Source organism: Betta splendens, chromosome 7 (assembly GCF_900634795.4).
Source record: "Betta splendens chromosome 7, fBetSpl5.4, whole genome shotgun sequence".
Classification (NCBI taxonomy): Eukaryota; Metazoa; Chordata; class Actinopteri; order Anabantiformes; family Osphronemidae; genus Betta; species Betta splendens.
In genome coordinates, this window is record NC_040887.2 from 11,485,609 (window position 1) to 11,512,067 (window position 26,459).

Genomic DNA, 26,459 nt, shown 5'->3' on the forward strand with positions numbered 1-26,459 from the left:
GTGGGTCGATCACGGTGAACTCACTAAATCGAACGTTTCTGATCAGACAACAGGCGAGTCCTGCAGAAAAAACAAGCCTTCGACCTTTTGTCGAGCAGGAGAGACCCACATTCTGTCATGTATAAGCTGTGTAGGTTGGACACAGTCTCTGCCTCGGTACCAGGACACTGGGCAGTGAGAACGCGCATCTATTTTTAGGGAACGTGACCCTAAATGTCAGCGTTCCTCCTGAGGAGCCACCGGTTCAACCGATCGGGTTAGAAAATGCAGCAAGTCAGTTCATTCCTGACATAAAAAAGGCCAACGACGACTGAGTTTCTGAAAGGTTTGAAAAGAGAGACATTTGTAAACATCCTACATCCTACAAACTGAGCTTTCTGACAAATGAACCTGAAGCCGCTTGTTACACAAGAATCTCACACTGGATCTTCTGATCGTCATAAATATTAAATGTGGTGTCAATAAACATTAATGTAAGATTTCTTCTTCATGAACCCATCTGACTATTTCTAACCTCTAACCTCTAACTGGTGGTTTACACGGGCGTGTGGGGACAGAAAGTCCAAGTTTCCCTGTCTCATATTACTCCTGTCATCATTACTTGAACTGTCAGACTCTACCGAATTACAACAGGTGTCGCCCCGTCCGGCTCCAAGCCCGGGTCTAGTTGGGCTAGTTGGTCGGAGGCTTTGGAGCAGCAGACGGAGCAATGAGGCGCTGTGAGCTCCACGCTGCCCAGTTCACCGTGTTTACATGTTCTGACTGTAATCTGTCTTCCTGTTGCAAAGATTAGGAGGAACACCCAGATCTAAAAACAGCACGGCTGCAGAGTCCACTGCCGTCTGCACAGAGAGCTTGCCTTTATGTCAAATAGGGGGAAACTGTGGAGTTACAGACATTGTGCGCTGCCTCAAATAGCAAAGGAATATACTGCTAAATGTATTTTAAAAGTTAAGTAAACTGATTTGTTCTGATTCTTTACACCCTTCCACATATAACAGATTTGTCTCAGTGTTGGTGTAATTTTGTTGTTACAGCTGAGATTAGACATGAACTCAATATTAGCAATTAGTTCAAGGCTCCTTTTTGAATTTTAAATTACCCAACATAAAAAATAACTAGTTTCAAATGGATCCACTATTTACCATTTCCCAATTTCACTGATTTTCTAACCGAACCTTCCAAACAGCCCAGTTCCCTGTAACATAGTGGAACGTTGCCAGTTTGAGTAAAACTTTTCTTTCTCTTCTGTCATATCTACTGTACGTTGCTGTTTATTCAGGCAAAATGGAAGGAATGCACGCTGGGCGGGCTCATGAACCGTCCTCCAGTGGTGGATGCCTCCAGGAATTTTAATTGGACTCAATTGCTCCACTGTTCCTTTCAACCACAGAAGACACATTTGAACATTTGTACAACAGAGAAAAAAAAGCTACGTCCTATAAATATATAGCAACGAATATTCTTCAGTAAAAGCTGTTCTTAAGGTTCATCTCTCTGTTGAGCCTTTGTCGGATGAATATTCAGACATGGTTAACTGCCCCCTGGCTTGTGCCACACAAACAGATTACAGAGATAATGATAAAAGGCTATTTAGCTGTCTGCTTCACTTCCGCTTACAGAGACAGCGAGAGCCCCTTCACAGCGCACTCCATCTCACTCTCAACACAGACTGGGTGCGATGGAGGTGAAGGTGTTTGTGGACGAGGTCCCACGCGTGGTCTGTGGTGTTACAGAGGACACAACCTGCCAAGAAGTGGTCATAGCGCTGGCTCAGGCTCTGGGTATGTGCTGTACTCGGCTCTATGATAAATAAAACTATGTCCTGATCTGAAAGGGAGCTCACCCTCTTATGTCTCTCCAGGCCAGTCCGGACGCTACACATTACGGGAGAAATTCAAGGACTTTGAACGATGCATGACTCCCAGCGAACACCTCCTGGAGACTCTGGAGAGGTACGGCGAGCAGGCTAAGGAGGTTCAGCTCACCCTCATCCACAACGGGCCCTCGGTCTGTGATGAGATGAGCAGGACCAAAGTAGGCAGGTACCAGCCGTGCCCCCCGCTGAGAAGGAAAGACGCAGGCCCTCGACTGTGGCGGGGCAGCAGCTCACGAAGTCTGCATCGCCAGAGCCTGCCACCTCTGTCCTGCTCCAGGCAAGAGGCAGAGCGGCAGAAAGATGACCTGAAGAAACCCAAAAGGAAGTCTCTGACCCTGATGGAGGAGGCCCGGGAGTGGCTGGAGAGCCTGGGGAAAGGCAACGTCTATAGCACCGCCTCGGAGAAAGAAGGCAGCAAGAAGGCCGAGAAAAGGAACCGTACCTCTTTGAACGTTTGTCTCAGTGTGGATAAAGGTACAACAGGTCGGAGCAACAAAGGCAAAGCAAGAGGAAGAGAGAAAACCCCCAAGTCAGACTTAGACCATCAAACGTCGTGCTGCATTGGGAATCAGACAAAAGACAAAGGAAGCAAACACAAGAACAGTCAGGAGGCGAATCCTGACGACCTGATGTGTTCAAAGTGTTCTTTAACTGAGGAGGAGAAAAACAGACTGAGAGCCACTATAATGCATCAGCTGAGTTGCTTGCAGGATTTACAGGCCCAGATCGCAGCCATGGACACACAGATTTCTGAGCTCGAAGAAAAGCAGAGAGCCCACGAAGCTGAGCAGGAAGAGCAACAGAGAAAGGTCGAAGAGGAAATGGAACAAATGAGGTTTTGGGAAAATGAACTAAAGGGAGAGGAAGGTTACGAGAAAGAGTTGCAACGACAGTTCCTGGAGATGAGGACGAAGGCAGCGGAGTGTAAGGCGCAGCTGGAGGTTTACATCAGCAAAAAGCACGTCGCTCATGACAGTTCAAAGGTGGGCGCAAGCGTTGGCGTGAACGCTGCTACCGAGATCACGACAAAGGATGCGAATCAAGGACCCGATCCAGAGGACGTAAGTGTTGGCAGGCAGCCTCCTCCTCAGGCTCTGGTGCCTCCACAGCAGCTCAAGGAGCGGAGGCTGACCGGACCCACTGAGCTGAGGGAGTGGTGGACACGCTGGTCCGAAGCCCAGAGGTGCCAGTCACAGACCAGAGCCAAGGTGGTTCACCGCTCGGAGCTTACGATATATCTGGGAAGCAGCAGGGTTTAAATTTGAATCATGTCAAAGTATGTTCTTTGTGTAATTCAATAAAAGTCTTAAAAAACGTGGTCAGCAGCCGGGAAACGAGAGAAGAAATCAGCTGAGGACGTCAAACTGGCTTCGTTTTTACATGCCACCAGATGCCAGACAGTTTAACCTTTGATAGTTTATAATGTACAGGACATAAAACCTATTTATACGTATATGAATAACTGTTATTGACTGTAAAGTTTCCTAATCACAGTTGATGTACATATTGTAACAACTTTTTCCTGCTCGTTTTTTATGCCTTGAACCCTTTTACACCAAGTCTCAACACAGACTTGCAGACTGCCATTGAATTAAATACCAAACAGCTTGTGATTTTCATAAAACTTTAATTCAATTGTTTCATTCAAGACCATTAACAAAAGTACATGAGAACCTCTGTACGTGGTTCAACTGAAACCCGGTGATCCAAAGTTGAAATAATGTTGACTGTAACTTAATGTGCAGAGGCACAACAGCTCATCCACCAGTTCTCCATAACACTGGAAGTGATGTTGAGTCTTAATGCATGTTTTTAAACAGAATTATTGTTACATTACCTTTTTTTCATTCTTTAAGTTTTTTTTTTATTATATCTGAGATTCGGACTTTCACTAAGAAAAAGAAAGCACACATACATTATACAGTATAATTCAGTTCAACCCACAGGTCTGGGATGCATATCAGTATTATTTCTATTAGAAAAAGCCACCATAGGATTGTTCAGTATTTCGGTGGTTGGCTGAAAACAGGATTCATTTAATTTGTTGACCCACCCCCTTTTATTTTCGTTGTAGCTTTTTAGGCACCTTATTCTTACTTCAATATTAGCAGATTGCGTTTCAATGGAAAAACAAAAGAGCAAAGTTGTGTGCAAGGGAAAAAAAACAATATAAAAAGAACTGCAGATTTAAGATGCCACAAGGAATTCTGCACCTGGGAAAATTGCTTACATGGAGCGTGCGAATACCAAAAAGGTATCTAAAGGCTCCAGATTGGGAAATCCCATTAGAATAACTACTTTGACATTCACATCACACACCATGCTTCCACTTCAGCGCTTCAATAAAGCATTTTAAAACTGCTCAAAAAACCGAGCAGAGAAGAATCCTCAGTTTAAGCTTGCACATGAGAAATATGATCCTCCTTATGGAGGGAACTTTGCTTTATGCGTTTTGTAGGAAAGCATACGGTCGTGGAAACTTAGCTGTGAAATCATTTTCAGTTTCCAAGGATAAAGGAGCAAATATGAGGAAAGAAAGAGCAGAAAGCTCAGAGACATGCTAACAGTCACACTCATTCACCCAGGCAAACTACTGGACAGGTTACAGGTGCAGAATTCCAGTCAAAGCAGATTCAAAAGAAACGACGTAGACAACCACACAGTCACTCATTTAGAGGAACATGGTCCTCAGAAACAATTACCTCAGTACATACTATAGTCACTTCTAGATACATGACACACGCACACACGCTCAGAGATCCCATGTTCCTTAAAGTGTGAAACTTTAGCACATGGGAGGCAGAAAACTGTGGAATGGTGGAAAAGTTCCCTTTCCATGTATTAACAGGGACGAAGATTCCACATGTCAAATACTGTACGTGTGCACATGTTTTAATGTATGAGCTTGTGTTAACAAGCATGTGTCATATCTAATTCCCTTTTCCCCTGCTCTCGTATTCTGGGACATCTCACGAACACCAAATGGGGCAGACTCTGTATTGCTCAGTCAATGACGCCAGGTTGACGAGTCTTGCGCTCCACACTGAAGCCCTATGGAGGAAAAGACAAACTTTAGCTTCATGCTGCTGTGGGCTGCTTGTTTAAGGGCATATGTGTCTTAGGTAGAAGTGAAGAAGGCTGGGTGTAGCAACGTTTACATCTCAAAGAGAGAAAGCACTTTCATACACAACATAAACCAGTAAATAATCCCAAACCGTCATTTGAAAATCAGTTGCACCTTTGTATTGTCGGGACCGCGAGGCTGTCTTAGAACAACCAAGCGAGGAGCACTGGCGTCGTCAAGAGTGATGCTCTTCAGTCGGTTCACCAGACGGTCAGGACGAGGAGTCGCCACAGGTTTGGGTCCCTCGCTGTAAAGGTCCAGCCAGAATAAAAACACAGCAAATGTTTACATCTACGCCACCTTAAACGGACAGATTTTCAGTCCATGTGATTAACTAGAGTCTGTACCTGACTCTGCGTACGTTGCAGGCACTACATTTTCCTGTGCGTTGATTGAGAACAACCGAGAACTCCACCTCATCCCCAGTCTGGAGCTCCAAGCCATCTTGCACTTCTTTTACATGGAAGAACAGTTTCTTGCTCTCACCAACTTCATATGTTATAAAACCAAACTGGGGAAAACAAAAAAATATTTCAAATTGAGAAGGCAAATCCCTCCTGCTAATATGGCATAAATATAACAGCTGTCATGTATTAAGAGTTAAAATGTTGACAAAAACTGATTCCTACCTGGTCTTTGACACACTCCACCATAGCTCTACGCTGAGGAACTACATTATACGCCATCTTCTGTCCAGTTTGAGCTATTGTGCAAACCTGAAACTTCACAAGTTCTCCTTTCTGTAGACAGTCTGCCTTATTTGACATACCCATGATGCCAAAAGGATATGTCTGGCCTTTACCACCTGAAAAAAATAAAAGAATAAGATACTGTCATCCTAACCCACAGCGAGGAGTCAATAAGGTTTAAAAGATGAGGAAAAAGGGGAAGGCCTATAATAACCCAGTACCAACCTTCCTCTGTCAGCTCAATAAGCCCTTGGTATTCAGTTTGTGAGGGGTCCACACTGCGTAAGGGACGAATGACTTTCCCCATGATCACCGTTGTACTGATATCCTCTGCAATGTTATTTACTAGAAGTAGAAAAAAGTGGCATCACTTCAAGAAATGTTTACATGTTTTCTAAATGAGATTAAAAGACAAAAAAAGTCACTTAGACGCTACCTGCCGCCACTTTGGTAACCTTCTCAGCGCTGACTTTGTTTCCTTTACCCTTAGACAGCGTGTACTCCACAGTGTCTCCCAGCTCAAAGTTGTCCAGGTCCCCACACGCTTCACTGAAGGGAAAACATACACTTATGCGTAAGCTGTAAGACATTAACCCATCCTCAAAGGTTACTGCAGAACATGATGCTCTACCTGTAATGAAAGAAAATCTCCTGGTCATGATTTGCAGTCTCAATGAAGCCGAAGTTGTCCTTAAGTGTAGCAACAAATCCATGCAGTCTTTTGGGGTTGGAGATGTTACGATTGAGAAGCCTGATAGAGACTGCACTCTGCTGGCCAGTTCGCTTCACCTCACTGATTGAGAACTCCACCTGGCAGAACAATGTTTCTTTATATTGACTGTGCCTGTGCTCTGTCTAACTTTAAGCAGAGTGAAGACATTCACATACCTTGTCCCCGACCTGTGGGTGAGACGCTCCCTCCAGATCCTTGATGTAGTATGGCACAGTGAGCTTCTCTCCACAGTCTTCATATGCAATCACACCTTCCTCACATTCCTGCAGAGACGACAACAGTCACAAAATAAATTCAGTCACCACAACTACCAAGAGAAAAGGTAGGATGCCAGGCATCACTCTGCATTTGTTAGCATTAACCTAGACTACAGTAGCAGCTGTGAGTTACAGCCCATTTCTACCCAACCTATTGTTTGTTCTGCGGTTTAAACTATTTGAGAACAGCTCTGTAATACAAATACTTACTGTAATTGATTAGATAAAGCAATTTGAAAATAATTAAACGGTCTGACTCTAATTGAATAAGTTCAATTAGTTCAATTAATAAGTTTGCTTCATAATCTGAAAAAAGTCAGTTGTTTTGAGGAGGAAGAACATGACACAAATAGCACAAGCAAAACCTCATTGATTCCATCTCGTTTAATGAAATTGAATCAAATTTATTACATGTCCATGTTTGTCTTATGGACATAATCCATTATATACCATTATTAAAGATGGTCAACAGGCTGTTCTCAATGATATTAGTAATTGGGATTAGTTTTTCGTCACTAGATGTGCAGCGCTACTACTGATACGTTTCTATATTCAAGGGTCAACTGGTGACCACCTCAAAAGATGTAATCAAGGCAATCAGTGGATCAGCAGCCTGCAAGCACTAACCTTTCCTACAACTTTACCCTTGAAAAATAAAAGAGAAAGATTCCCATTAGTCAGAGGAGCTTCTCCGTTAAATCACGTCAAGTCGTACGCTGAAATATCTGCCAATTGTCTAACATTGGAAATATAATAGATATAATAAGGAATAATAAATTCCTTGCTCAATAATTTGTTAGTGACATCTATGTGCTATTGTAAAATAGAAAATAATTTGTGAGCCACTCATGTGCTTCATGCAGTAGGTCTTACTCCTACCTTGTCTTTTTTCTAACCAAAAGGAGCATAACCAGGAGGTGGTCATTGGAAAAGAAGGCAAAGATAATAATTAGAACTAAAAAACCTTTGGAAGAGGGAATCGATTGGATCGGCTAGGGCTAGTATTACTTTTCTAAAGGGGGTGGATTTGTATTGTGTTTGGTGGCCTACCTTCTCTTTGCCCTTGGTAGGACTTGCATTCTTTGTATTGACTGACACAATTTCCTTCTCCACCACACCCATAAAGCGTTGCTCAGACTGCGTATGGAAACACACTGTGCCCTTGGGAAGCTTCTTGATGCGCACTGCATGATTTCTCTGCGCCGACAGCATATCCTAGCATAAAAAACATTTGGCATTAACAACTGAAATGTACAATTACATGACGGCCATATATTTTTTTTTATAAAACATTTTAGAGAACCTACAGGTACGACCGTAAATTCCACTTCATCTGAGATGTGCAGTTGGCTCTCCTCTAGTACTTCACTGAAGTGAAAGAACATCCTAGCATCTCGATCAACACACTTAATGAAGCCAAACCCATCGCGCATCGCTGCAATCACCCCCTGAAAGAAGAGAAGTATCTGAATGCCTAATTCACTGCATCGCATCACATCACTGACGCGTGCTTTTGCAACACTCACCATTTCACGAGTCTCCTTGGTGAAGTTGAACGTGTCTGGTAGGAGGTCGATGTTGGTAGCCCTCTCTAGCTTGTCTCTGCGGTCCGTGGAAATGTTAAACTGAATGTGGTCTCCCTCCAAAAGGGTCACCTTGGACTTCGTGTCCTTTTCACCAAATGGCAGATCCTTGTCGGCGAAACCAATGCGGGCACTGATACGGCCTGGTAGAGGGTCATTCTGTGAAAGTGAGAAGCAAAGGTTTTGTTAGCGATTACTAAGATACTTGATTGTTGATTTAAAGACACTCACTTAAAGCCTACAGTAATGCTGTGGTTGTAAAACTTGCCTGGTTTTTGGTGGGAACCTTGGGAATGACTTTGATGACAGTGCCTTCGAACTGCTCAATGCTGATGTCCTCAAAAATGACAGTTCCTTGGGGGAGAAGCCTCACGTCTGTGGCTACTTCTTTACCCTGGAAAACGTATAGAAGCAGAACATGTCTCACACACAAAAGTGGCATCACAGGTCTTATCAAAGAAATCTATCCACTGCTTAGTGCTCAGTTAGCTGTTTAAGGAGGATACGCTCAAAACACTTACATTTCTATCTCTGATGGTGAACTCAACATCATCTCCAGCCTGCAGAGCTTCCAGGTCACCCTTGAACTCACTGTAGTGAAAGAATATCTCTTTCACAACGTCAGCCCTTTCAATGAATCCAAAGGCCTCCTGAAATCAATGGCATATGCAGACGCAGTTAACAACTTTTAGTTAGGTAGTTCGTTGGAAATGATGACCCATCATTTTGTCAATATTCTGGATAAAAAGGTTAGATCACTAGCAGACTTTCTCAAAATTAAACAATTGACCTTACCTTTGTAGCACACACAACACCCTGGCACCTCGTCTGCTTTTTCTTCACAAGTTGAATGTTCCGAGCGCTGACGGCACCAGTACTAAAACACAACAGTGACACCTTTTGTTACAAACGCCAAATGGGGAACTGTTATGCAATACTGACATTGTGTTTGGAGCCTTACTGCTTGTTAGTTTCCATGTAAAAGGTGACTTTGTCACCCGTGTCCAGGTGGATATTACCCTCCACATCATCAGGAGTATAGGTAAGGTAGAAGACTTCCTGTAAAAATGTCAAACCAGTGGTAAAGGTTTAATGTTTAACTGTGTTAACTCAAAAAGCGGACAGGCAGACACATGGACACGCTGAGGCTTTCACATCACTGACATTATGTTATAATAAAATTAGAGGTAGCTATGAACAGACATTTTACACACACACTTCAGTGTAGAATGAATGCTGTAAGAAAAGCTTCCTTACCCCGTTCCTTTCATAACAAACGCTGCCAGTAGGCATCTGGCCGGGAGCACTCTTTCCATCCAAATGTAGTGGTATGGATGACACAACCTACAGAAAAGGAGGAAATTACAGGAAGGTATTAGTAGACGCTTGTACAGCACTTGTTTTCATACAGTATAATTATTATTATTTCACAACATGTGATGAATGGAATGGCTGAATTTAAATTTTCACAGAGAGGTATGTATACCAAGGTTCACGTGGCAACTGAGCAACCAGTTACCAGTTGCATGTACATGATTGTTCTGTGTCAAGTAAGCCAACACAATCATATAAATTACTGAGTGTATATTAAACAGAGGCAACAGATGTAATCCTTCCACTGGAGAACTACACTGATGCATGCATACATGCACATTACCAACACCTTATTCAAGCCTATGTATAGACTATGCATCAAGTTAGAAGAGAGAACTCTGAATATGAAAACACACAGCGGGCATATAAAACGTTACTTTGACAAACAAGGACAGAACCAAAAATAAAATGGTATTCCTTAACTGGATGAATATAACCATGCAGCACAGTAAAGGGATAGGCGTGCAGGTCTGGCCCCACCTGGCCCGAGATGCGCTCCTCTGGCAGCACCTCTGGCTTTATCTTAAGCAGCTTCACTGCTATGGGCTTGCCAGTGCGCCTGTCAGAGGATACCTCAAACTCTACATCATCTGTGGAGCAAAGCAAAGAAAACTGTCAACATTATAAAAAAAAATAAAATTTACTTCGTTTTTCACTTTTTTTTTTTTTTTTTTAAACTAAGGGGTTCAACATTTGTGCTGTGCATTTGTATCCAAGGCCTCACCTCCTATTTTAAGCTCCTGCAGGTTGCCATTGTACTGGGAGCAGTGGAAGAAGAGACGAGCCTGACGTTCAGAGCACTGGATGAACCCATAGGAAGTCAGAAGTTTTTCTACCACACCAGTCTCTCGGATACCAGGCCCTGTGCCGTTGGCATATGCAGTGTGGCCATTGTTATGGAGCATGCCTGGGTCAAAACTCATCTGGAGAGGAGATTGAGCACATGTTAAAATCCATCTTTTGGTCACAATAAAGCAAAAAAATAAATAAAATAATTAAACAAACAAACATGCATGCAGATAGAAGCACACTTCTGAGGTAGTGGGGTAGGAAAAAAAGCAAAGTAAAAAGTAAAGTAGTGTCCCAGGGCTACTTGGGCATCAAACGCTCATACTCTACAAGCCCTCAATACAGTTCTTGACAAATGACTGATGATTTGAGCCAATATTTCATGCAATTGTTTTTATTCTCCCAACAGATCAGCTCCTACCAACCAAACCTGTGACTTTAGTGGAACAACCACAGTAACTGCCAATACACCGTTGTTAAATTTGTATTTCCGAGGTGAATGCACACCATGCGGTTAGCAGTGACATGACCAAACAGCATCCCACTGGGCTGGTTAGGTCAGTATGGGCACAACTGAACATGCCCTCTTACGGATCTCTGATACAAGGGGGTTCGCTTGTGTTTTTTACTTCCTGGGTGGACACGGCAAGACAAAGAAGAGGAGCGGGGGATAGGCATGGAACCGGTGGAGGCAGATGGGGCAGAGCCAGTGCTGCGAGCCACTGGAGGTTCAGAGGAGCCCCGTTCCATTTTTGACACTGGGGATATGGCTTGGATGTGCTGTGGGAGGAGGCAACAACTTTGACAACGAGCAGTCATGGACAGTGTTACCTTTATTCAGAGGTTTTAGGATGTTACGCAAACCAGTTATTCAGCAATAAGGTGTATTGTATGTTCTGACGCTGAAAGTCTGATTTTTTTTTCCTTTTAATACATCAGGTTAGGTGACAAGACTAAAGACGTCTCCAAAGCCACATTGTTATACTTTATCACATCCACCACTAAAACTCCAGACCTGTAGGAAAACCTGACAAACGATCTACCACCAAACCAATGTCACAGCATGAATAAAGAGCAATAAAAGGCCAAAAAAGGAAATAAACTGTGCATTCCAACAGAAATGGGAGTGCAGAGAACACAGACTTAACACTAAAAGAAACCAAATGCTTTAAAACAGCCGGGTACAGTGGAAGGGGGGGGCTACTGAAAGTAGATAATCAGGAGACGCAGAGACAGGTCAAATAGCGGTGCAGTGAACAGAGGTGATGGTTATGAGAGGGATCCCAGGGCAGCCTCTTTCTCTGTGTTCTGTACTGCACATCCTAATGAGCTAGTCTTTTCACCCAATAATAAACACCTGAGAACAGAATAATCAGTCAAGTTCTATATAATGATGCAGTATTATTGATAACTGACATTCTAGGTCTTGAACCAATGTTTAAGTATTTTATAATACCAATCTTCCTATCATTTTCATTCATCTCGTGTCCTTTTGCATTGACATGGGAAATAATGTTGGAAAGCTTGTGCCCACCCAATTAACCCACCCAACTTTGAAACAAAGTTCAAATGGGGGGAGTCCCTAAAGGATTTCTCAAAAAACAAACAAAAAAAAAACAAAAAAAACAAAACCAAAAACGCAGATTTAATTTTCGCAAGTTACTTCTCAGAACACCCCACACCCTGCAGTGATAAAATCAAGTAGAGGCTAGTCTCAGGAGCCCGTAAAAGGATGAAAGAGGTTAGGCCATTCACAGCAGAGAAATGCAGGGCAGAGTGGGTGGATGGGTGTTCGATGGGGTGGGGCACGTAGAAAGGAGGCGGGATGGTGAAACTTACGGATCGGCCATATGGTGACAGGCTGAGTCCGACAGGGGAGGTGCTGCTCAGGTCAGCGCTAACAAACGCGGTGGGTGGCGACGCAGGCAAGGTAAATTCAACAAAGCCTTTCCAGGGGCTGCCCATATTTTCCCAAAAACCCGGAGCACACTTGCTTGAGCACTTGCTGAACTTGATTAATATGTTTCTGCTTGATTTTTAATGACTATTCTATGCAACAACCCAATGATACACCGCTGGAGGTCTGCAAGGGTGGAGAAAGGAACAAACATAACGGGTAAGGCAAACAGGTCAGCCAGTGTGCCGTGTGTCACAAACAAAGGAAAATAGCAGTGGGCTCTAATTTCCAGGGAGTGAGCTGAAAAGACAAACATAGTGGGGGGTGGGCTCGAAAAATCAAGAGTGGCTAAAAAGGTGTGGGCTGGGTGTGAAAAGGAAACAACTAAAACAACCAATTCCACTTTTTGGAGGTGGTGGCTTAAGAGCTACTTTATCAAACTGCAACAGAAAGGTCATTGACGTGACAACACAGTATCACATCCTCGACAGTCATTCCACATTATGTAGGCGTTCAAGATTGTGAAGAGAGTGAATTGTCTAACCGAGCTGTTTCCACTGGTTAGAGGTTTTGTAACCGGCAAAGACAGCAGCTTCATTTAATTGGTAATAGTAACCATGTAGGCCACATATCCAGATATAGAAGCATCAGGAATACACTTTTCTTTTCCAAATTCTTCAACACTTTCAGGAAACATTTCCAATTGCAAGAAACCCTCTGCATTGCTGCCCATGATCAGTGATGCTAGCCAGACTAAATCAGAACCAAGTTAGACAGCCAGCACATGCACATCAGGTCATTGTATAACGTGCAAATTTACCATTTACACTCTGATTGAATCCAACTTATAGCTTAGCTTCTTGAACCATTTCAGCATTCTAGGAATAGGAAGTTCTTTCAAACACATGAAAGAAAGTGACCTAAATATGAAAGGGCAGTTTCTGTTAACCACATAGGTCATATATTTGAACTACAACTGAGACCCACCTTTATTTGCAGTCTTGAATGTTTTCTGAATCTCTGCTTATGCAGATCTTGTAGTTCTCTTCACGCGCGCACACACACACCTGTTACAGGTTTCTGGCACAACTTCTAGATGGTTGCATAAAAGGAAAAAAACGGGGACAAAACTAGCGCAAAAAGGCAAATGCAGGTGTAAATACGCTGCTTGGAAAAAAGCTACAATGAAAACAGTGGGGCGAGAATAGGTGAGGGGACTATGGGGAGGAACAACTAGCAGATAGCAGCCCACTCCACACCCCAGTGGTGAGTCAGTGGTGTGGTGAGGATGAGGAGGGCTAGGAGCAGCGTTGGGACGTGTGCTTTGTCAAAGCTGTTGAGTAGGCACAAACTTCTGGTTTCAGATCAGTTGACTTCTCCGAATATGCTTGGGCATAGAATTGCTTCTTGTCGGTGTTTCAATAGGGTAGATGTGCGTCGTCTTTGGTCGTTTGAGGATTTGGTTACTTCTTGCGTTTTAAACTCTTGAAGTTATCCTTTTTTCTCCCCCACACATCTTCAGTGTTGCAACGTTGCTTGTTTTGGAATCTTATCTTCAGTTTCTTTGTTATGATCTGAACTTGAAGCAGTTGCGGATGGTACAAAAATTGAGTTCCGTTTCACTTCATACTGTAGGCGGAAACAAAGATTTGGTTGGTTAGGCAAACCTTAGCACTTCACCTTACAGAAAATGGATCAGGAGACAAAAGCAGTTATACAATAAGTTAAATAAATTGCAGACAAGTATCAAAACAAAAAGAAAAACAGTAATGTCTAAACCAGTGACATGATGTTTTGAGAACACTGGATACTTTAGTCCCAGAGTCACAGTATAAAAATAGGCTTTCCTCAAATGCCTCTAGATACAGTCCACGATGTCAAGCAGCTGACTAGCAAACAAGGGCTGTGGATCAACAAATCCTTCTGCATACCTTCAGCTCAGGCTATGATATTTATGGAACAACTGCTGACCAGGGCCCTGTGTTTTGTCATTCAAATAACTGTTGAGGTGAGGCTTGCCTTATAAACAAGATGAATACCACTTGTGTTTGAAAGTATATACACAAGAGAGTCCTTTTAGAAGCTCAGAAAGTGATCTCTATCTGCAGGTTAGAGCACAGTGTTGTTGACCTAAATACACTGGTTTCAAAACAAGCTTGGTGAGCCAGCCTAGGGACACATGATATCTATTCTGCTGTGGCTGTGTTGCAATGACTTCGTGATTCCTGGAAGGTTAATTTATAACATTGGGCCTATTTTTTTTCTTCCATTTTTCAGAACAAGGTTTTCCTTAAAAAAATAAATAAAAAAAATGAGATGCACCTCACTCACAAACGTCAAGTGTAGATTACAACAACAGGGTGCTGTATGTATACCAGAACTACAGGAAATAGAGCTGTAGAAATAAAAAAGGGGATTTTGCTAAAGGAACTGGATAAGTGGGTTAGAGGTGAAGAGCAATGGCTGACATTAAACAATTCTTGAGGCGTTTGTAACAATATTGCCTAACAAGCAGCTGTTTAGTAGAACCTTTGCACTTTCAGGACTGTTATTAGACAAAATAGAAAAAACAGAACACAGTTCAAATACAGCTCTGTCCTAGAAGCTTTAGCCACATGGGGCTAGCCTGGTGTGGGCCCGAACAACAACCATTCTGAGCAGACCATGTGACTTCCTAGCAATCCACCATCCTCAGCTGGAATAACTAATAAGGCCTGATACGCGTTGCGTACTCAATGCAAGGCCACGTCAGATGTACCCCCCCCCAAAAAAAAAAATCGCACGTGGGCTACGATTCTGATTTTACAGCATATTTTATACCGAACCGCCATAATAGAAGGTAGCTATACAATTAACTCAACCTAATGACCCTGTGTTGACACATCTGGCGAAGCAAACCAACAGCGCCGATGCATGTCCGGCACTGGAAATTGCGATTGAATAATTCACAAGACAGCTCAAATAGTTAGCACATTAAATGTTTAGAGCTATTTGAGAAACTTGACCGAAAGTAAGAGCTAAGCATCGGAATTAATCTGCTCCTAGGCAAACTCCGTTCGTAAAACTGAGTGTGACTTCGAGTGTTTATTTGTCTGTATAAACTTGTGTGTTCTTACAACAGTTCCTTTTGTCGACAAATTGGGTGATCAGTATTTAATATGTTTTAAAAGTGGATTCCTGCCTATTGCTAACGCTATGCTAATAAATTGAACCGTCTGGTGGTTCTAAAATTAGGTGGAGATGGAAACACGTTACGATAACAACTTACAAATTCATTTAATTTAGTAGAAGAGTAAATTTGTTCGTTTCATAACGGCAGGTTAACGTTTTGAGCTAACGGCACGCGGATGAGATAACAAAGAAGCTAACTGTTAGCCACGCACAACAAGCTTTCGTGTGCTACAGCGCAGATCTACTCAATTATCGCGTCCTCCGTTTTGTTCTACACAACAGTTTCACACAAGTGCCAAGTACTTGTACACCAGGACCCGTTTTGGAAAGACAGTGCTGTTGTTTTATCAGGCGCCAATGTAGCAAGGACGTTGCGGTGAGTACGGCAAGTTGCTATGAGCCGCTACGTTTAGCTAGCATGCTGCTTAGTGCTTGTGTGGTGATTTACGATGAGAAAAAACACGGCTGCCCCCACCCAGGCCCGAGCTCTGCGTACGACCAAGCGTTGATTAAAGCGTGAACTTCTACAAAGCCACCGGATGGATAAAATAATATGTCCTAATCTTACATTACATAAAAATGGTCGAATTGTGATATAAATGAAGGAAAATATTAAAAACTCACCCCAACAGCTTTCAGCACTGTCACCAGCGCCGCTAGAAGCAGCACGGCACATTACGTAGTGAATAGGGAGGCGGCTATCGCGAGATTTGACGTCACGTTAAGCGTCTAAATAAAACAGTATCCCGCTGTGTAACCGTACAGTTGGACCCGCGGTGAGAGACCTTGTAAACAGTTGCGTAATAGCTCTTTCTTTACCAACAATTTTATTACCCGACCTAGAAACGAGCAATCATAAAAGTCAGGAAGTTCAAGACAAATGAACACGTCACGTGGCCGTCGTTACATTTCGCCACTTCTTGTCACCAGTGTCCAGAAGTCAGACAATATGGTCTGAAGGTCTTTAAATACACAACACAGTCACACAGTCATTGTTGTTAGGTGCTGCTGTGACATAGAAGACCAAACATCAACATGAACTGTTGATACATACTGGAGATAGCGATAGACTTGAGCTTTGCCAAATCCATCATGGCAAAAGCCTAGACAGCAAGGCTGATGACTGGCCTTTTTTGTATTAACTTAAGGCAATTTCAAGATACTAGCTGTTATTGTTTCTTCTTGATTTCTTATTTCTCTTTTGTAGTGCTGGATAAGTACAACTACATAAATCCTCTATATAAAGTAATCCATCTTCCATTAAAAAACAATTTTCTATTTTCTCTTTCTTCTTGCTTTAAACTACATTTCACAGACAGAACAATGATAACATCGATTACAGCGTAATCATACGACTTGATATATAATTTACAAGGTAACCAAAAAAATAAAATAAAATAAATAGAAGTTCTCCAGTAGGGGGCGTTAAAAGCAAACGTGTTTTACATTGAGAAGAAGAAGAAGATGCGGAAGCGACGTCATGAACTGTCTCATACGGAAGTGATAGGCTTGATAACAACATTTTGTGTTCTTCTAATTGTATCTTTTAAACAGTAGATCTAAAGCCTCACACTAGTATGTGCACTTTGTTTTAAATGTGACGTTGGATCTGTCTTGGCTGTTTAAGGTTAAATAACCCGTGTAACCTAACAGTGCGAGGCCTTTTGGCTAGCTGCTACAGTGGGGTATCGTCTACGTTGCATACCGGGGTCGTCAGCTCACCGTAAATGGCCTGCACTTTAGAGAAAGTATTGGGCGACGCTCTGACCCTCCTCGAGAGGCTTAAAGAGCACGATGCGGCCGCCGAGGGACTCATAGAGCAAACCGGGGCCCTCGGTCAGAGAGTACAGAGCATGAGAGAGGTGGGGAATGCCCTCCCAGACAAGGTAGGAGCACCTGAACACGTTTACAGACAAATTGAATGCATATAAACTGGTGTTAATGCTGGTGGATTTACTTACTTACATTTATGTCCCTTTGTCATTTCTCTTTGTCCCTTTAGCATATAGAAGACAGCTCTGAGATTCATGAGCTAACCAAATACAAACCTCATGTCCTCTTGACCCAAGAAAACACTCAAATCAAGGAGCTACAGCATGAGAACAAAGGTTTAATACAGCTTAGTTAATTCTGTTAATTGTATGATTAGTGTTCTATCTCTAATTCACCTTTTACTGGCTTTGCAGAGCTATGGTTATCTCTTGAAGAACACCAGTACACACTAGAGCTGATCATGGGCCGATACCGCAAGCAGATGCTCCAACTGATGATGGCGAAAAAAGAGATGGACACCAAACCTGTGCTTACCCTCCACGAAGACCATGCAAAAGTACGCTAGTCATTAACATTTTTTTAAACATTTCAATTAGTCATTTATGGGGCACGATAACGGTGATTTGCTTTGTTGTAGGAAGTGCAGAGCCAGTTGGAGCGGATATGCGAGATGGGCCAGGTGATGAGAAGAGCGGTGCAGGTAGATGATCAACGCTACTGCACTGTTCAAGAGAGGCTTGCTCAACTAGAGGTGAAAATTACAGTTGTTTTTTTTAAACTATTCCATGATTCTGAAATTTGTTTCTGAAAATTGCATGCTATATATATGTGTGTGTGTGTGTGTGTGTGTGTGTGTGTGTGTGTGTGTGTGTGTGTGTGTGTGTGTGTGTACGTACACTGGTATAACCTTGCAGCTTACCATTCTGATTTACAACTGAACACTACCCTAAATGTGTAACTATGCTGTCACGTACAGACTGAGAATAAAGAGCTTCGAGACCTCCTGGCCATCAGCAAGAGCTCCGTGAGGACAGTGAGAGAAGAAACAAACTACCCAGCAACAGCAGCGCAGTCAGGGTCTAATGAATGATCAGAACAGTGTCGGAGTGAACTATGATGGGGATACAAGTCCACCAGGACCAGAGGACAGGGTTGATGATCTCTTCAGCTGTGTTGACCACATCACTCTTTTTTTACGAGGTTGAATGCAGTCAGGCCACAGCATAGTTTTGTAGCAAAGATCACTTAAAAACAGCATCATGGCTGTCACGCTGTACTTGTCCATATTTCTTGATGGTAACTGTTTTATGCTTCATATGTACAATCTATGTAACACCACTTCTACTGAGCTGGAGTGACTTCAGCATAAGTCGTTTTAATGAGGTGTATGGGAAATCACTGAGTAATTCAGTGGGTGCTAAGGTGTATATGTGTACTGTTGTAAAGAAAGCGAAGCAAAGGGGATTAATTTTGATTTTGGCCAAAGATATTGCTCTTTAATTACACAGTTGCTACCTCTTTGGTTCATCTTTGCTGTTCACTTACACTCAATGTGTCGTAACCACCCCAGATAAGAGTTCATCTGAAGTCTATTAACAATATTGTAGGCTACAACACATCATGTTCAATCACTTTGCCAATGTAATGAGTGTGTCTGTTTCACCCAATTTGTCTGCTGTGAAGTGGCGATAGATCAATTTTATGTTAATACCACTGAAAATGTGATTGTTGTACAATCCATGTATAGCAATTTCCACATTTACTAGGTTTTAGATATGTTCTGGATGTAGAGTCAATTATTCCAGCCGAAGTTACACCATCCGTTAATGTCAATATGCCAAGTTTTGTGTGTAAATGTTTGCAAACTGTTAGCTCTCAGAAATTATATATTGTCATCTCAGGAAAGCAGTGTTAACTTCATGGCAGTGTATTGATTTGAGTCAAACAAATTTTAATTCAGCACTTGAAAAATACTTTCTCAATAAAACTATTAAAACTCATTGAACGAATGTTCAGTTTTACTATTTTTTACCACACGATGGAGACGTTGAGCCGCGTTGCGTTTGTCGGTTTATAAGTGGCTGCTAAAGTTCCCATTATCGCTTGACTTGGTGTTTTTCCTTCTAAACACTGAGCAGCGCGGATCCTCCATTTCATGATCGTAATGGGCTCTACAGATCCGTGCTGGAGCTAAGCCCAACACGAGCAGGAATTTCCACCGCTTCCTCGGTCCTCACAGACCAGGAGACCAGACGAACTCCATCACGTGCGCTGAGACAGCAGCTTCCTACTTCCCGATCAGCTGCTTCCGGACCTGCTCCATCTGCGGGATGTGTTCTGCCCTCAACGTTCTCCGCAACCCAGGAGGGTCTCCGCCACATACAGTAGCAGCAGGAGGCTCGTCCCACTGTGACCACGGTGCTGAGGAAACCTTATATTACTGCTGAAGTGGCTGCAAATTTTGTTGTATTTCTTGGTGACTTTCCACTTGGTATTTTACCTTCTTCCTGTGATATTATGATATATTCAACACTAGAATTAAAACTATTCTTGACACTGTAGCCCCAATAAAACAAAGTAGAGCTACTGCAAATATAATAACACAAAACTAAAGTGAAGAAACTAAAAAGCGAAAAAGAAAGCAAATAACAGAAAAATAAAGGAGAAGTAAACTGATTTTACTTTTTCATGTAAGAAAACACTAGAGAGATTTGTCCTGGTTGATGCTGAGATGCTTTTTAGTTGACAATGTTGTTAATATTGTAAAATATTCTCTTCAGACAAGTGTTCATTCCTGCTGCACTTAAAACTGCGGTGGTTGAGCCCCTCCTGAAGAGAAATAATTTAGATGCCTCACTCCCCAGTAACTAAGGACCAGTGTCCAACCTGACATTTTTACATTAAATTTCAAAAAAGATTGTTTTCAACCAACTATATAATATTATGATTTTAAATAATATCTTTAAACCATACCAGTCTGGATTTCGGGCTGGTCACAGTACAAAGACAGGTCTGTTGAGGGTTTTAAATGATCTTGAAGAAAATCTGTTCTAGTTTTATTGGATCTTACTGCTGCCTTTGACACAGTAGATTACAGAATTCTTTTAGGCAGACAGTCAAGCGTGTTGGCCTCGCTGAAACTGTTTTCAATTGGTTCAAATCAAACCTGTTAGACACAACTTTCTCTATAAGAATGGATGAATGCTCATCATAAAACTATAAGGTAGAATGTGGAGTGCCTCAAGGTTTAATGTTGGGTCCGACGCTTTTTAATCTTTACATGCTCCTGCTTGATGATGACATCATGGAGATGCAGCATTAGCTTTCATAGCAGTGCTACTCAACTTTACACTGGCGTGTCTCATGATGACCCAGGACCCATCGACACACTGTTAAAATCATAGATATCACAGCATGGATGTCAGAGAACTTCTTCAGCTAAACCAGGACAAAACCAAAGTCTTAATCATTGGTCCTAAGACACAGAAAGAGAAATTAATGTCACAACTTCAAACATTTTTAGTAAATCACAGCAAATGTGTAAAAAAACTACCCCCCTTAAAAACATTGCAAGAGTTTGCCCATTTTTCTCCTGCATTAATTACCAGCAGAGTTGACCACTGCAATGCTCTTTTTTGTGGTTTTCCCAAGAAGAACATTTTGCAGGTCATTTACATCTGCTACAAAACTCAGCAGCCAGAGTATTGGCAAAGACCAGAAAGAGAGAACACCTCACTCCAGTTTCAAAGTCTCTGCATTGACTGCTGTGTAAGAAGTTAGTTTGTCACTTAATCCGTTTGGCTGACTTGCCAATATTAGCTGGTTGTGCCATCAGCTTGCTTGCTACATAGTAGTGAACTTTAACTGGGCAGACACTAAATTAAAAGAGTTTTTGGTGGACGTCACTGTTGCCTCACAGCCTGAATGTTGTGGATTTATTGACAAATACTCGCTTATCAAAATAATCGTAAGTTATAGCTTTAGTGTTTTTATGTATTTTCTCATTTCTCACTTTATAACCTTTTTTTAGCCTTTTTTTCCTTTTAACCATTGGGAGGGAGTTTGTTTTACCATTGTTTTAGTTACAGTTCAGACAGGAAGGAACAGACTACAGATAACATATGAATTATACAAAAAGAAGTTTCAGTGAGTGGGAGGAGAACCAGGCACGAGTCCTCATCACAGACACTGTGGAACCTGTGTTAAATAAATGTTACATCTTACACATTCAGGGCAGAGCCCACAAGTACAGAGGGACTTTGGGAACCAAGCGTGGTTGGGAGCATGTGGAGCCATGAGGTTTTTAAAATTGATTCCTTTTTTAATGAAATGTGGTTTTCCATGATAGGAATGAGAAGCAATTGAATAAAAGAAGTAACAAACACATTCATAGACTGATTGTTACAGTGTGTTCTGTAATATAAGATATTAAATCTTGATGCTCAGTCACAGTTGAATCATCCAAAAACATTGATCATATTTACTGTCAAACTCCAGCCCTTCTCCCCTTTCACCCCTCCCTCCCTGCTTCTCCTCCAATCTGCTCTCCATCTCCTCCTCCTCCTCCTTCTCCAACACTCCCTCTATCTCCTTCTCTTTCTCCAACCCCGATTCTATCGCAGTCTCCTCCTCCTCCAACCATCCCTCCATCTCCTCCTTCAGCCCTCTCTCCATCTCCTCCTTCTCCCCCCTCTCCTCTTTTTCCTTCACATCTTCCTTCTCCATCCAGTTTTGGTTTTTTTTGTTCCTTTATCAGACTTTTAGCAACATCAAAACATTCAGTCCATTGTTCACCACAGATTTTTCCCTTGATTCCTTCAGTCAACTGACTCTTTGATGACTCTCTCAGTATCTCTTTTAGTACCTTTTCCTCCTCTTTCAATATCATTTTGTAATATATATTTTTGTTTCTTGAGGAGATTGATTCTTCTTTTTTACAACAATTTGATCCTTCTCTGTAACAGCAAATTAATTTCTCAAAGCGTTGAGATCCTTCTGCATTAGAGCATTTAGATCCTTCTGTGTTACAGCATTTTGACCCTTCTGTGTTACAGCATTTAGATCCTTCGGTTTCACTGCATTTTGATCCTTCTGTCTTGCAGCATTTTGATCCTTCTGTGTTACAGCATTTTGATGGTAGACAGCATCCTTCTCTTTTACGTTTTGGTGCTTCCCTTTGACATAATCTACGCCATTCAAACCAAGACATTATAGCTGCTAGACCAACTATGGCAGCCAACAAACTAATTCCAAGGATCTGAAAAATAAATCATCCATATAATTTTGTTATTACACTTCACTGTAATCTGTTGTTTCCTATAGTCTAGTTTATAGAATGTTTTTAAAGCAGAAATAAACACTCACCCTGGATTTATTTTTCAGTTCAGCAATGATGACTCTGTCTTCATACGTCAGGTCTGCCGGTGTTTTGCAGGACAGCTGTGCCTGTTGTGTGGAGTGATCATTCCAACAGCAGACATACCAGTCTCCATCAATCAATACAAAAGCGACCCACAGCAGACCAATGAGCAGTGACTTAAAAATGTCTTTACACAAAAAACAAAAAAACTTGCAGCAGTAGCACTTTCTGCAGATCTGCAGAAAAGTCTTTCGTGTCCAGAGCATTAAGACCCAGATTAGACAACCTGGGACAAACAGGTATACATAACACAGATTGTCTTGCTGTTTACAGGTGCAGTCAATGTCCCGGTCCAGCAAAATACTGTAGGTAAACATCACAACAATGGCCCCAAATGTGCCAAGGTTCTGTGGAATAAGTTGTTTGCTTAGTAGCTTCTCCATCTTCAGCTGAAATTCCTGACAAGCTGCAGCTTGAATCCTCCGCCTGTAATTTATACCCCACAAAACTGTACTTCTGTTTTTGATTCAAGGTGGTGATGAATGATTCTATACTGTTTTTAAACCGTCTTGGCCTGCGGTGATGGGACATGGCAGGGTTGGTTTGGTTAATGGGAGGGGCTGTCCTGGTTGCGGTTAGGTCTATCCGGGTTTGTGCACAGTATGTGTATAAGACAGAGCGGAAGACACGGAGCGAGCACGAGCACGAGCACGAGCACAAGCACGAGCACGAGCACGAGCACGCTTGAGTGAGAGAACGTGCATGTGTGACAGAGGAGGGAGGGTGGTTCTGGCTGCGCTGCTTGTGATGTCCCAGGCAGTAGTGGTCCCTGAGTCGTGCTGGTCTGTTTCTGTCTGGGGCTGGCAGGGGGTGGTGAGATGGGTAGAGGAGCTAGTCTGGAACCCCGGTGTATTGCTTCCCAACTACATTGCTCCATACGTCCTAGTGGTGGAGGGACTGGGGAGCTACTGGGAAGAGGTTTCGCCCCTGTCCCTCCCAAAGTAATATGCTCCTCAGTTTTAACTGCATTAGTCATAAACACCCATCCAGGACTCTGGAGGCTGTCTCCCTGGGGGACCAGTGGATAGAATCCTCGCTTTGATGACTCTGTCTGCTGGACCACTCAGGGAACTGGTGACCTTCCAAAGCTCCTCATACCTAAGAACATACACATACATTTAGGGCCTGGGAGTGGACTGTTTCACTGGGGCCTGGAGGTGGGGGCCAGCTTGCATCACCCACTTGCCCCGATATAGAGGATCACCACCCAGTTTTAACTACATTATAGAGTTGGGGGCCACTGTTCAGGAAGCAAGCCGTCAGACAGCGGTTGTGCCCCTGGAATTCTCCCCCTTCAGTGCCATTACATTAGGTAAATATCCCCAAGCCCTAAGCGCAAGGCGACGTTATTACGTTAAATAACGGTGAAGTATGCAATTTATTTTTTATTTATTATGTTACAATTTTATTACCAATCTTATAGATTTGCCAATAAAATGACTCTGTCTGAGAATACATCACTTTTATATGAATACCATTATCAATTTAAAATGTTTGCCAGTTCGTTTGTAGAATTCATTTAAATTACAGATTTTTTTTAAACGATTTTTATGATTCTGAAATTTGATTCTGAAAATTAAATGCTATATATCTGTGTGTGTGTGTGTGTGTGTGTGTGTGTGTGTGTGTGTGTGTGTGTGTGTGTGTGTGTGTGTGTGTACGTACACTGGTATAACCTTGCAGCTTACCATTCTGATTTACAACTGAACACTACCCTAAATGTGTAATTATGCTGTCACGTACAGACTGAGAATAAAGAGCTTCGGCCCAGCAACAGCAGCGCAGTCAGGGTCTAATGAGTGATCAGTACAGTGTCGGAGTGAACTGTGATGGGGATACAAGTCCACCAGGACCAGAAGACAGGGTTGATGATCTCTTCAGCTGTGTTCACCACATCACTCTTTTTTTACGAGGTTGAATGCAGTCAGGCCACAGCATAGTTTTGTAGCAAAGGTCACTTAAACACAGCATCATGGCTGTCACGCTGTACTTGTCCATATTTCTTGATGGTAACTGTTTTATGCTTCATATGTACAATATATGTAACACCACTTCTACTGAGCTGGAGTGACTTCAGCATAAGTCGTTTTAATGAGGTGTATGGGAAATCACTGAGTAATTCAGTGGGTGCTAAGGTGTATATGTGTACTGTTGTAAAGAAAGCGAAGCAAAGGGGATTAATTTTGATTTTGGCCAAAGATATTGCTCTTTAATTACACAGTTGCTACCTCTTTGGTTCATCTTTGCTGTTCACTTACACTCAATGTGTCGTAACCACCCCAGATAAGAGTTCATCTGAAGTCTATTAACAATATTGTAGGCTACAACACATCATGTTCAATCACTTTGCCAATGTAATGAGTGTGTCTGTTTCACCCAAATTGTCTGCTGTGAAGTGACGATAGATCAATTTTATGTTAATACCACTGAAAATGTGATTGTTGTACAATCCATGTATAGCAATTTCCACATTTACTAGGTTTTAGATATGTTCTGGATGTAGAGTCAAATATTCCAGCTGAAGTCACACCATCCGTTAATGTCAATATGCCAAGTTTTGTGTGTAAATGTTTGCAAACTCTTAGCTCTCAGAAATTATATATTGTCATCTCAGGAAAGCAGTGTTAACTTCATGGCAGTGTATTGATTTGAGTCAAACAAATTTTAATCCAGCACTTGAAAAATACTTTCTCAATAAAACTATTAAAACTCATTGAATGAATATTCACTTTTACTGTTGTTTACCACACGATGGAGACGTTGAGCCGTGTTGCGTTTGTCGGTTTATAAATGGCTGCTTAAGTTCCCATCATCGCTTAGCTTGGTATTTTTGCTCCTAAACACTGAGCAGCGCGGATCCTCCATTTCATGATCGTATTGGCTTCTACAGATCCGTGCTGGAGCTAAGCCCAACACGAGCAGGAATTTCCACCGCTTGGTCCTCATAGACCAGGAGACCAGACAAACTCCATCACGTGCGCTGAGACAGCAGCTTCCTCGTCCCGCATCTCTCACCTTTACTTCCTGATCAGCTGCTTCCGGACCTTCTCCATCTGCGGGACGTGTTCTGCCCTCAACGTTCTCCGCATTCCAGGAGGGTCTCCGCCACATACAGTAGCAGCAGGAGGCTCATCCCACTGTGACCACGGTGCTGAGGAAACGTTATATCACTGCTGAAGTGGCTGCAAATTTTGTTGTATTTCTTGGTGACTTTCCACTTGGTATTTTATCCTATTCCTGCGATATTATAGTAGATGGTTTAACACTAGAATTAAAACTATTCTTGACACTGTAGCCCCAATAAAACAAAGTAGCACCACTGCAAATAAAATAACACAAAACTAAAATGAAGAAACTAAACAGCTAAAAAGCTAAAAAAAACTGGGTGTTACTTTTGACTTTGATTTAATCATGAACCACTTATCAGGACCTTAAGCAAAAAAGCATTCCACCCCCTTAATTACCAGCAGAGTTGACCACTGCAATGCTCTTTTTTGTGGTTTTCCCAAGAAGAACATTGGTCATTTATCCATCCATCCATTTTCTAAACCGCTCACTCCCTAATGCGGGGTCACGGGGGTGCTGGAGCCTATCCCAGCTGGCTATGGGTGAGAGGCAGGGTACACCCTGGACGGGTCGCCAGTCCATCGCAGGGCAACACATAGACAGACAACCATTCACTCACACACTCACACCTACGGGCAATGAAGAGAAGATTGGTCATTTACATCTGCTACAAAACAGCAGCCAGAGTATTGACAAAGACCAGAA

General features: G+C 42.3%; 4 protein-coding genes across 16 annotated transcripts; 2 read left to right on the forward strand and 2 right to left on the reverse strand.

The window, feature by feature from the left end:
* The first annotated feature begins 1,390 nt into the window (after window positions 1–1,390).
* On the forward strand, window positions 1,391–3,785 carry rassf11 (Ras association domain family member 11). Its single transcript, XM_029155655.3, has 2 exons — window positions 1,391–1,784; window positions 1,865–3,785. The coding sequence occupies exons 1-2, from the start codon at window positions 1,682–1,684 to the stop codon at window positions 3,136–3,138; spliced, it is 1,377 nt and encodes a 458-aa protein (XP_029011488.1). The 5' UTR covers window positions 1,391–1,681; the 3' UTR covers window positions 3,139–3,785.
* On the reverse strand, window positions 3,487–16,279 carry csde1 (cold shock domain containing E1, RNA-binding). 12 transcript variants are annotated; one of them, XM_029155647.3, is made up of 24 exons: window positions 16,121–16,279; window positions 13,313–13,954; window positions 12,268–12,511; window positions 11,020–11,208; window positions 10,364–10,562; window positions 10,120–10,229; window positions 9,523–9,609; window positions 9,227–9,324; window positions 9,061–9,142; window positions 8,787–8,915; window positions 8,534–8,659; window positions 8,209–8,424; window positions 7,990–8,130; window positions 7,733–7,897; window positions 7,562–7,573; window positions 7,310–7,327; window positions 6,581–6,688; window positions 6,324–6,502; window positions 6,129–6,241; window positions 5,918–6,037; window positions 5,633–5,808; window positions 5,351–5,514; window positions 5,118–5,250; window positions 3,487–4,930 (listed from the first exon to the last, which is right to left on the reverse strand). In XM_029155647.3, exons 3-24 carry the CDS (start codon window positions 12,391–12,393, stop codon window positions 4,883–4,885), a joined length of 2,739 nt encoding a protein of 912 aa, XP_029011480.3. In that variant the 5' UTR covers window positions 12,394–12,511; window positions 13,313–13,954; window positions 16,121–16,279; the 3' UTR covers window positions 3,487–4,882. The 12 variants fall into 12 exon arrangements, with proteins under 12 accessions (XP_029011480.3, XP_055366204.1, XP_029011482.1 ...); XM_055510229.1 differs by having other exon boundaries at window positions 10,063–10,229; XM_029155649.3 differs by lacking the exon at window positions 12,268–12,511 and having other exon boundaries at window positions 10,063–10,229.
* On the forward strand, window positions 15,189–19,269 carry sike1 (suppressor of IKBKE 1). Of its 2 annotated transcripts, XM_029155656.3 has the most exons (6): window positions 15,189–15,872; window positions 17,124–17,382; window positions 17,499–17,604; window positions 17,683–17,825; window positions 17,907–18,020; window positions 18,246–19,269. In XM_029155656.3, the coding sequence occupies exons 2-6, from the start codon at window positions 17,224–17,226 to the stop codon at window positions 18,357–18,359; spliced, it is 636 nt and encodes a 211-aa protein (XP_029011489.1). In that variant the 5' UTR covers window positions 15,189–15,872; window positions 17,124–17,223; the 3' UTR covers window positions 18,360–19,269. The 2 variants fall into 2 exon arrangements, with proteins under 2 accessions (XP_029011489.1, XP_055366210.1); XM_055510235.1 differs by lacking the exon at window positions 15,189–15,872 and having other exon boundaries at window positions 16,902–17,382.
* On the reverse strand, window positions 19,204–23,188 carry LOC114858703 (uncharacterized). The gene is made up of 2 exons (XM_055510234.1): window positions 22,634–23,188; window positions 19,204–22,526 (listed from the first exon to the last, which is right to left on the reverse strand). Exons 1-2 carry the CDS (start codon window positions 23,069–23,071, stop codon window positions 21,780–21,782), a joined length of 1,185 nt encoding a protein of 394 aa, XP_055366209.1. The 5' UTR covers window positions 23,072–23,188; the 3' UTR covers window positions 19,204–21,779.
* Between the last annotated feature and the right edge of the window lie 3,271 nt (window positions 23,189–26,459).

What these genes read in the sequence shown, in the direction of transcription:
- rassf11 (XM_029155655.3), top strand. Translation starts at nt 1,682, where the DNA reads ATGGAGGTGAAGGTGTTTGTGGACGAGGTCCCACGCGTGGTCTGTGGT. An exon ending in AGCGCTGGCTCAGGCTCTGG is followed by an intron (nt 1,785 to 1,864) that starts GTATGTGCTGTA and finishes ATGTCTCTCCAG; the next exon opens with GCCAGTCCGGACGCTACACA.
- csde1 (XM_055510229.1), bottom strand. Translation starts at nt 12,393, where the DNA reads ATGGGCAGCCCCTGGAAAGGCTTTGTTGAATTTACCTTGCCTGCGTCG. An exon ending in GTGTTGTGTGTGCTACAAAG is followed by an intron (nt 8,916 to 9,060) that starts GTAAGGTCAATT and finishes CATTGATTTCAG; the next exon opens with GAGGCCTTTGGATTCATTGA. An exon ending in GAGATTTTCTTTCATTACAG is followed by an intron (nt 6,242 to 6,323) that starts GTAGAGCATCAT and finishes TTTTCCCTTCAG; the next exon opens with TGAAGCGTGTGGGGACCTGG.
- sike1 (XM_029155656.3), top strand. Translation starts at nt 17,224, where the DNA reads ATGGCCTGCACTTTAGAGAAAGTATTGGGCGACGCTCTGACCCTCCTC. An exon ending in GCTACAGCATGAGAACAAAG is followed by an intron (nt 17,605 to 17,682) that starts GTTTAATACAGC and finishes CTGGCTTTGCAG; the next exon opens with AGCTATGGTTATCTCTTGAA. An exon ending in AGAGGCTTGCTCAACTAGAG is followed by an intron (nt 18,021 to 18,245) that starts GTGAAAATTACA and finishes TGTCACGTACAG; the next exon opens with ACTGAGAATAAAGAGCTTCG.
- LOC114858703 (XM_055510234.1), bottom strand. Translation starts at nt 23,071, where the DNA reads ATGGAGAAGCTACTAAGCAAACAACTTATTCCACAGAACCTTGGCACA. An exon ending in AACTGAAAAATAAATCCAGG is followed by an intron (nt 22,527 to 22,633) that starts GTGAGTGTTTAT and finishes TTTATTTTTCAG; the next exon opens with ATCCTTGGAATTAGTTTGTT.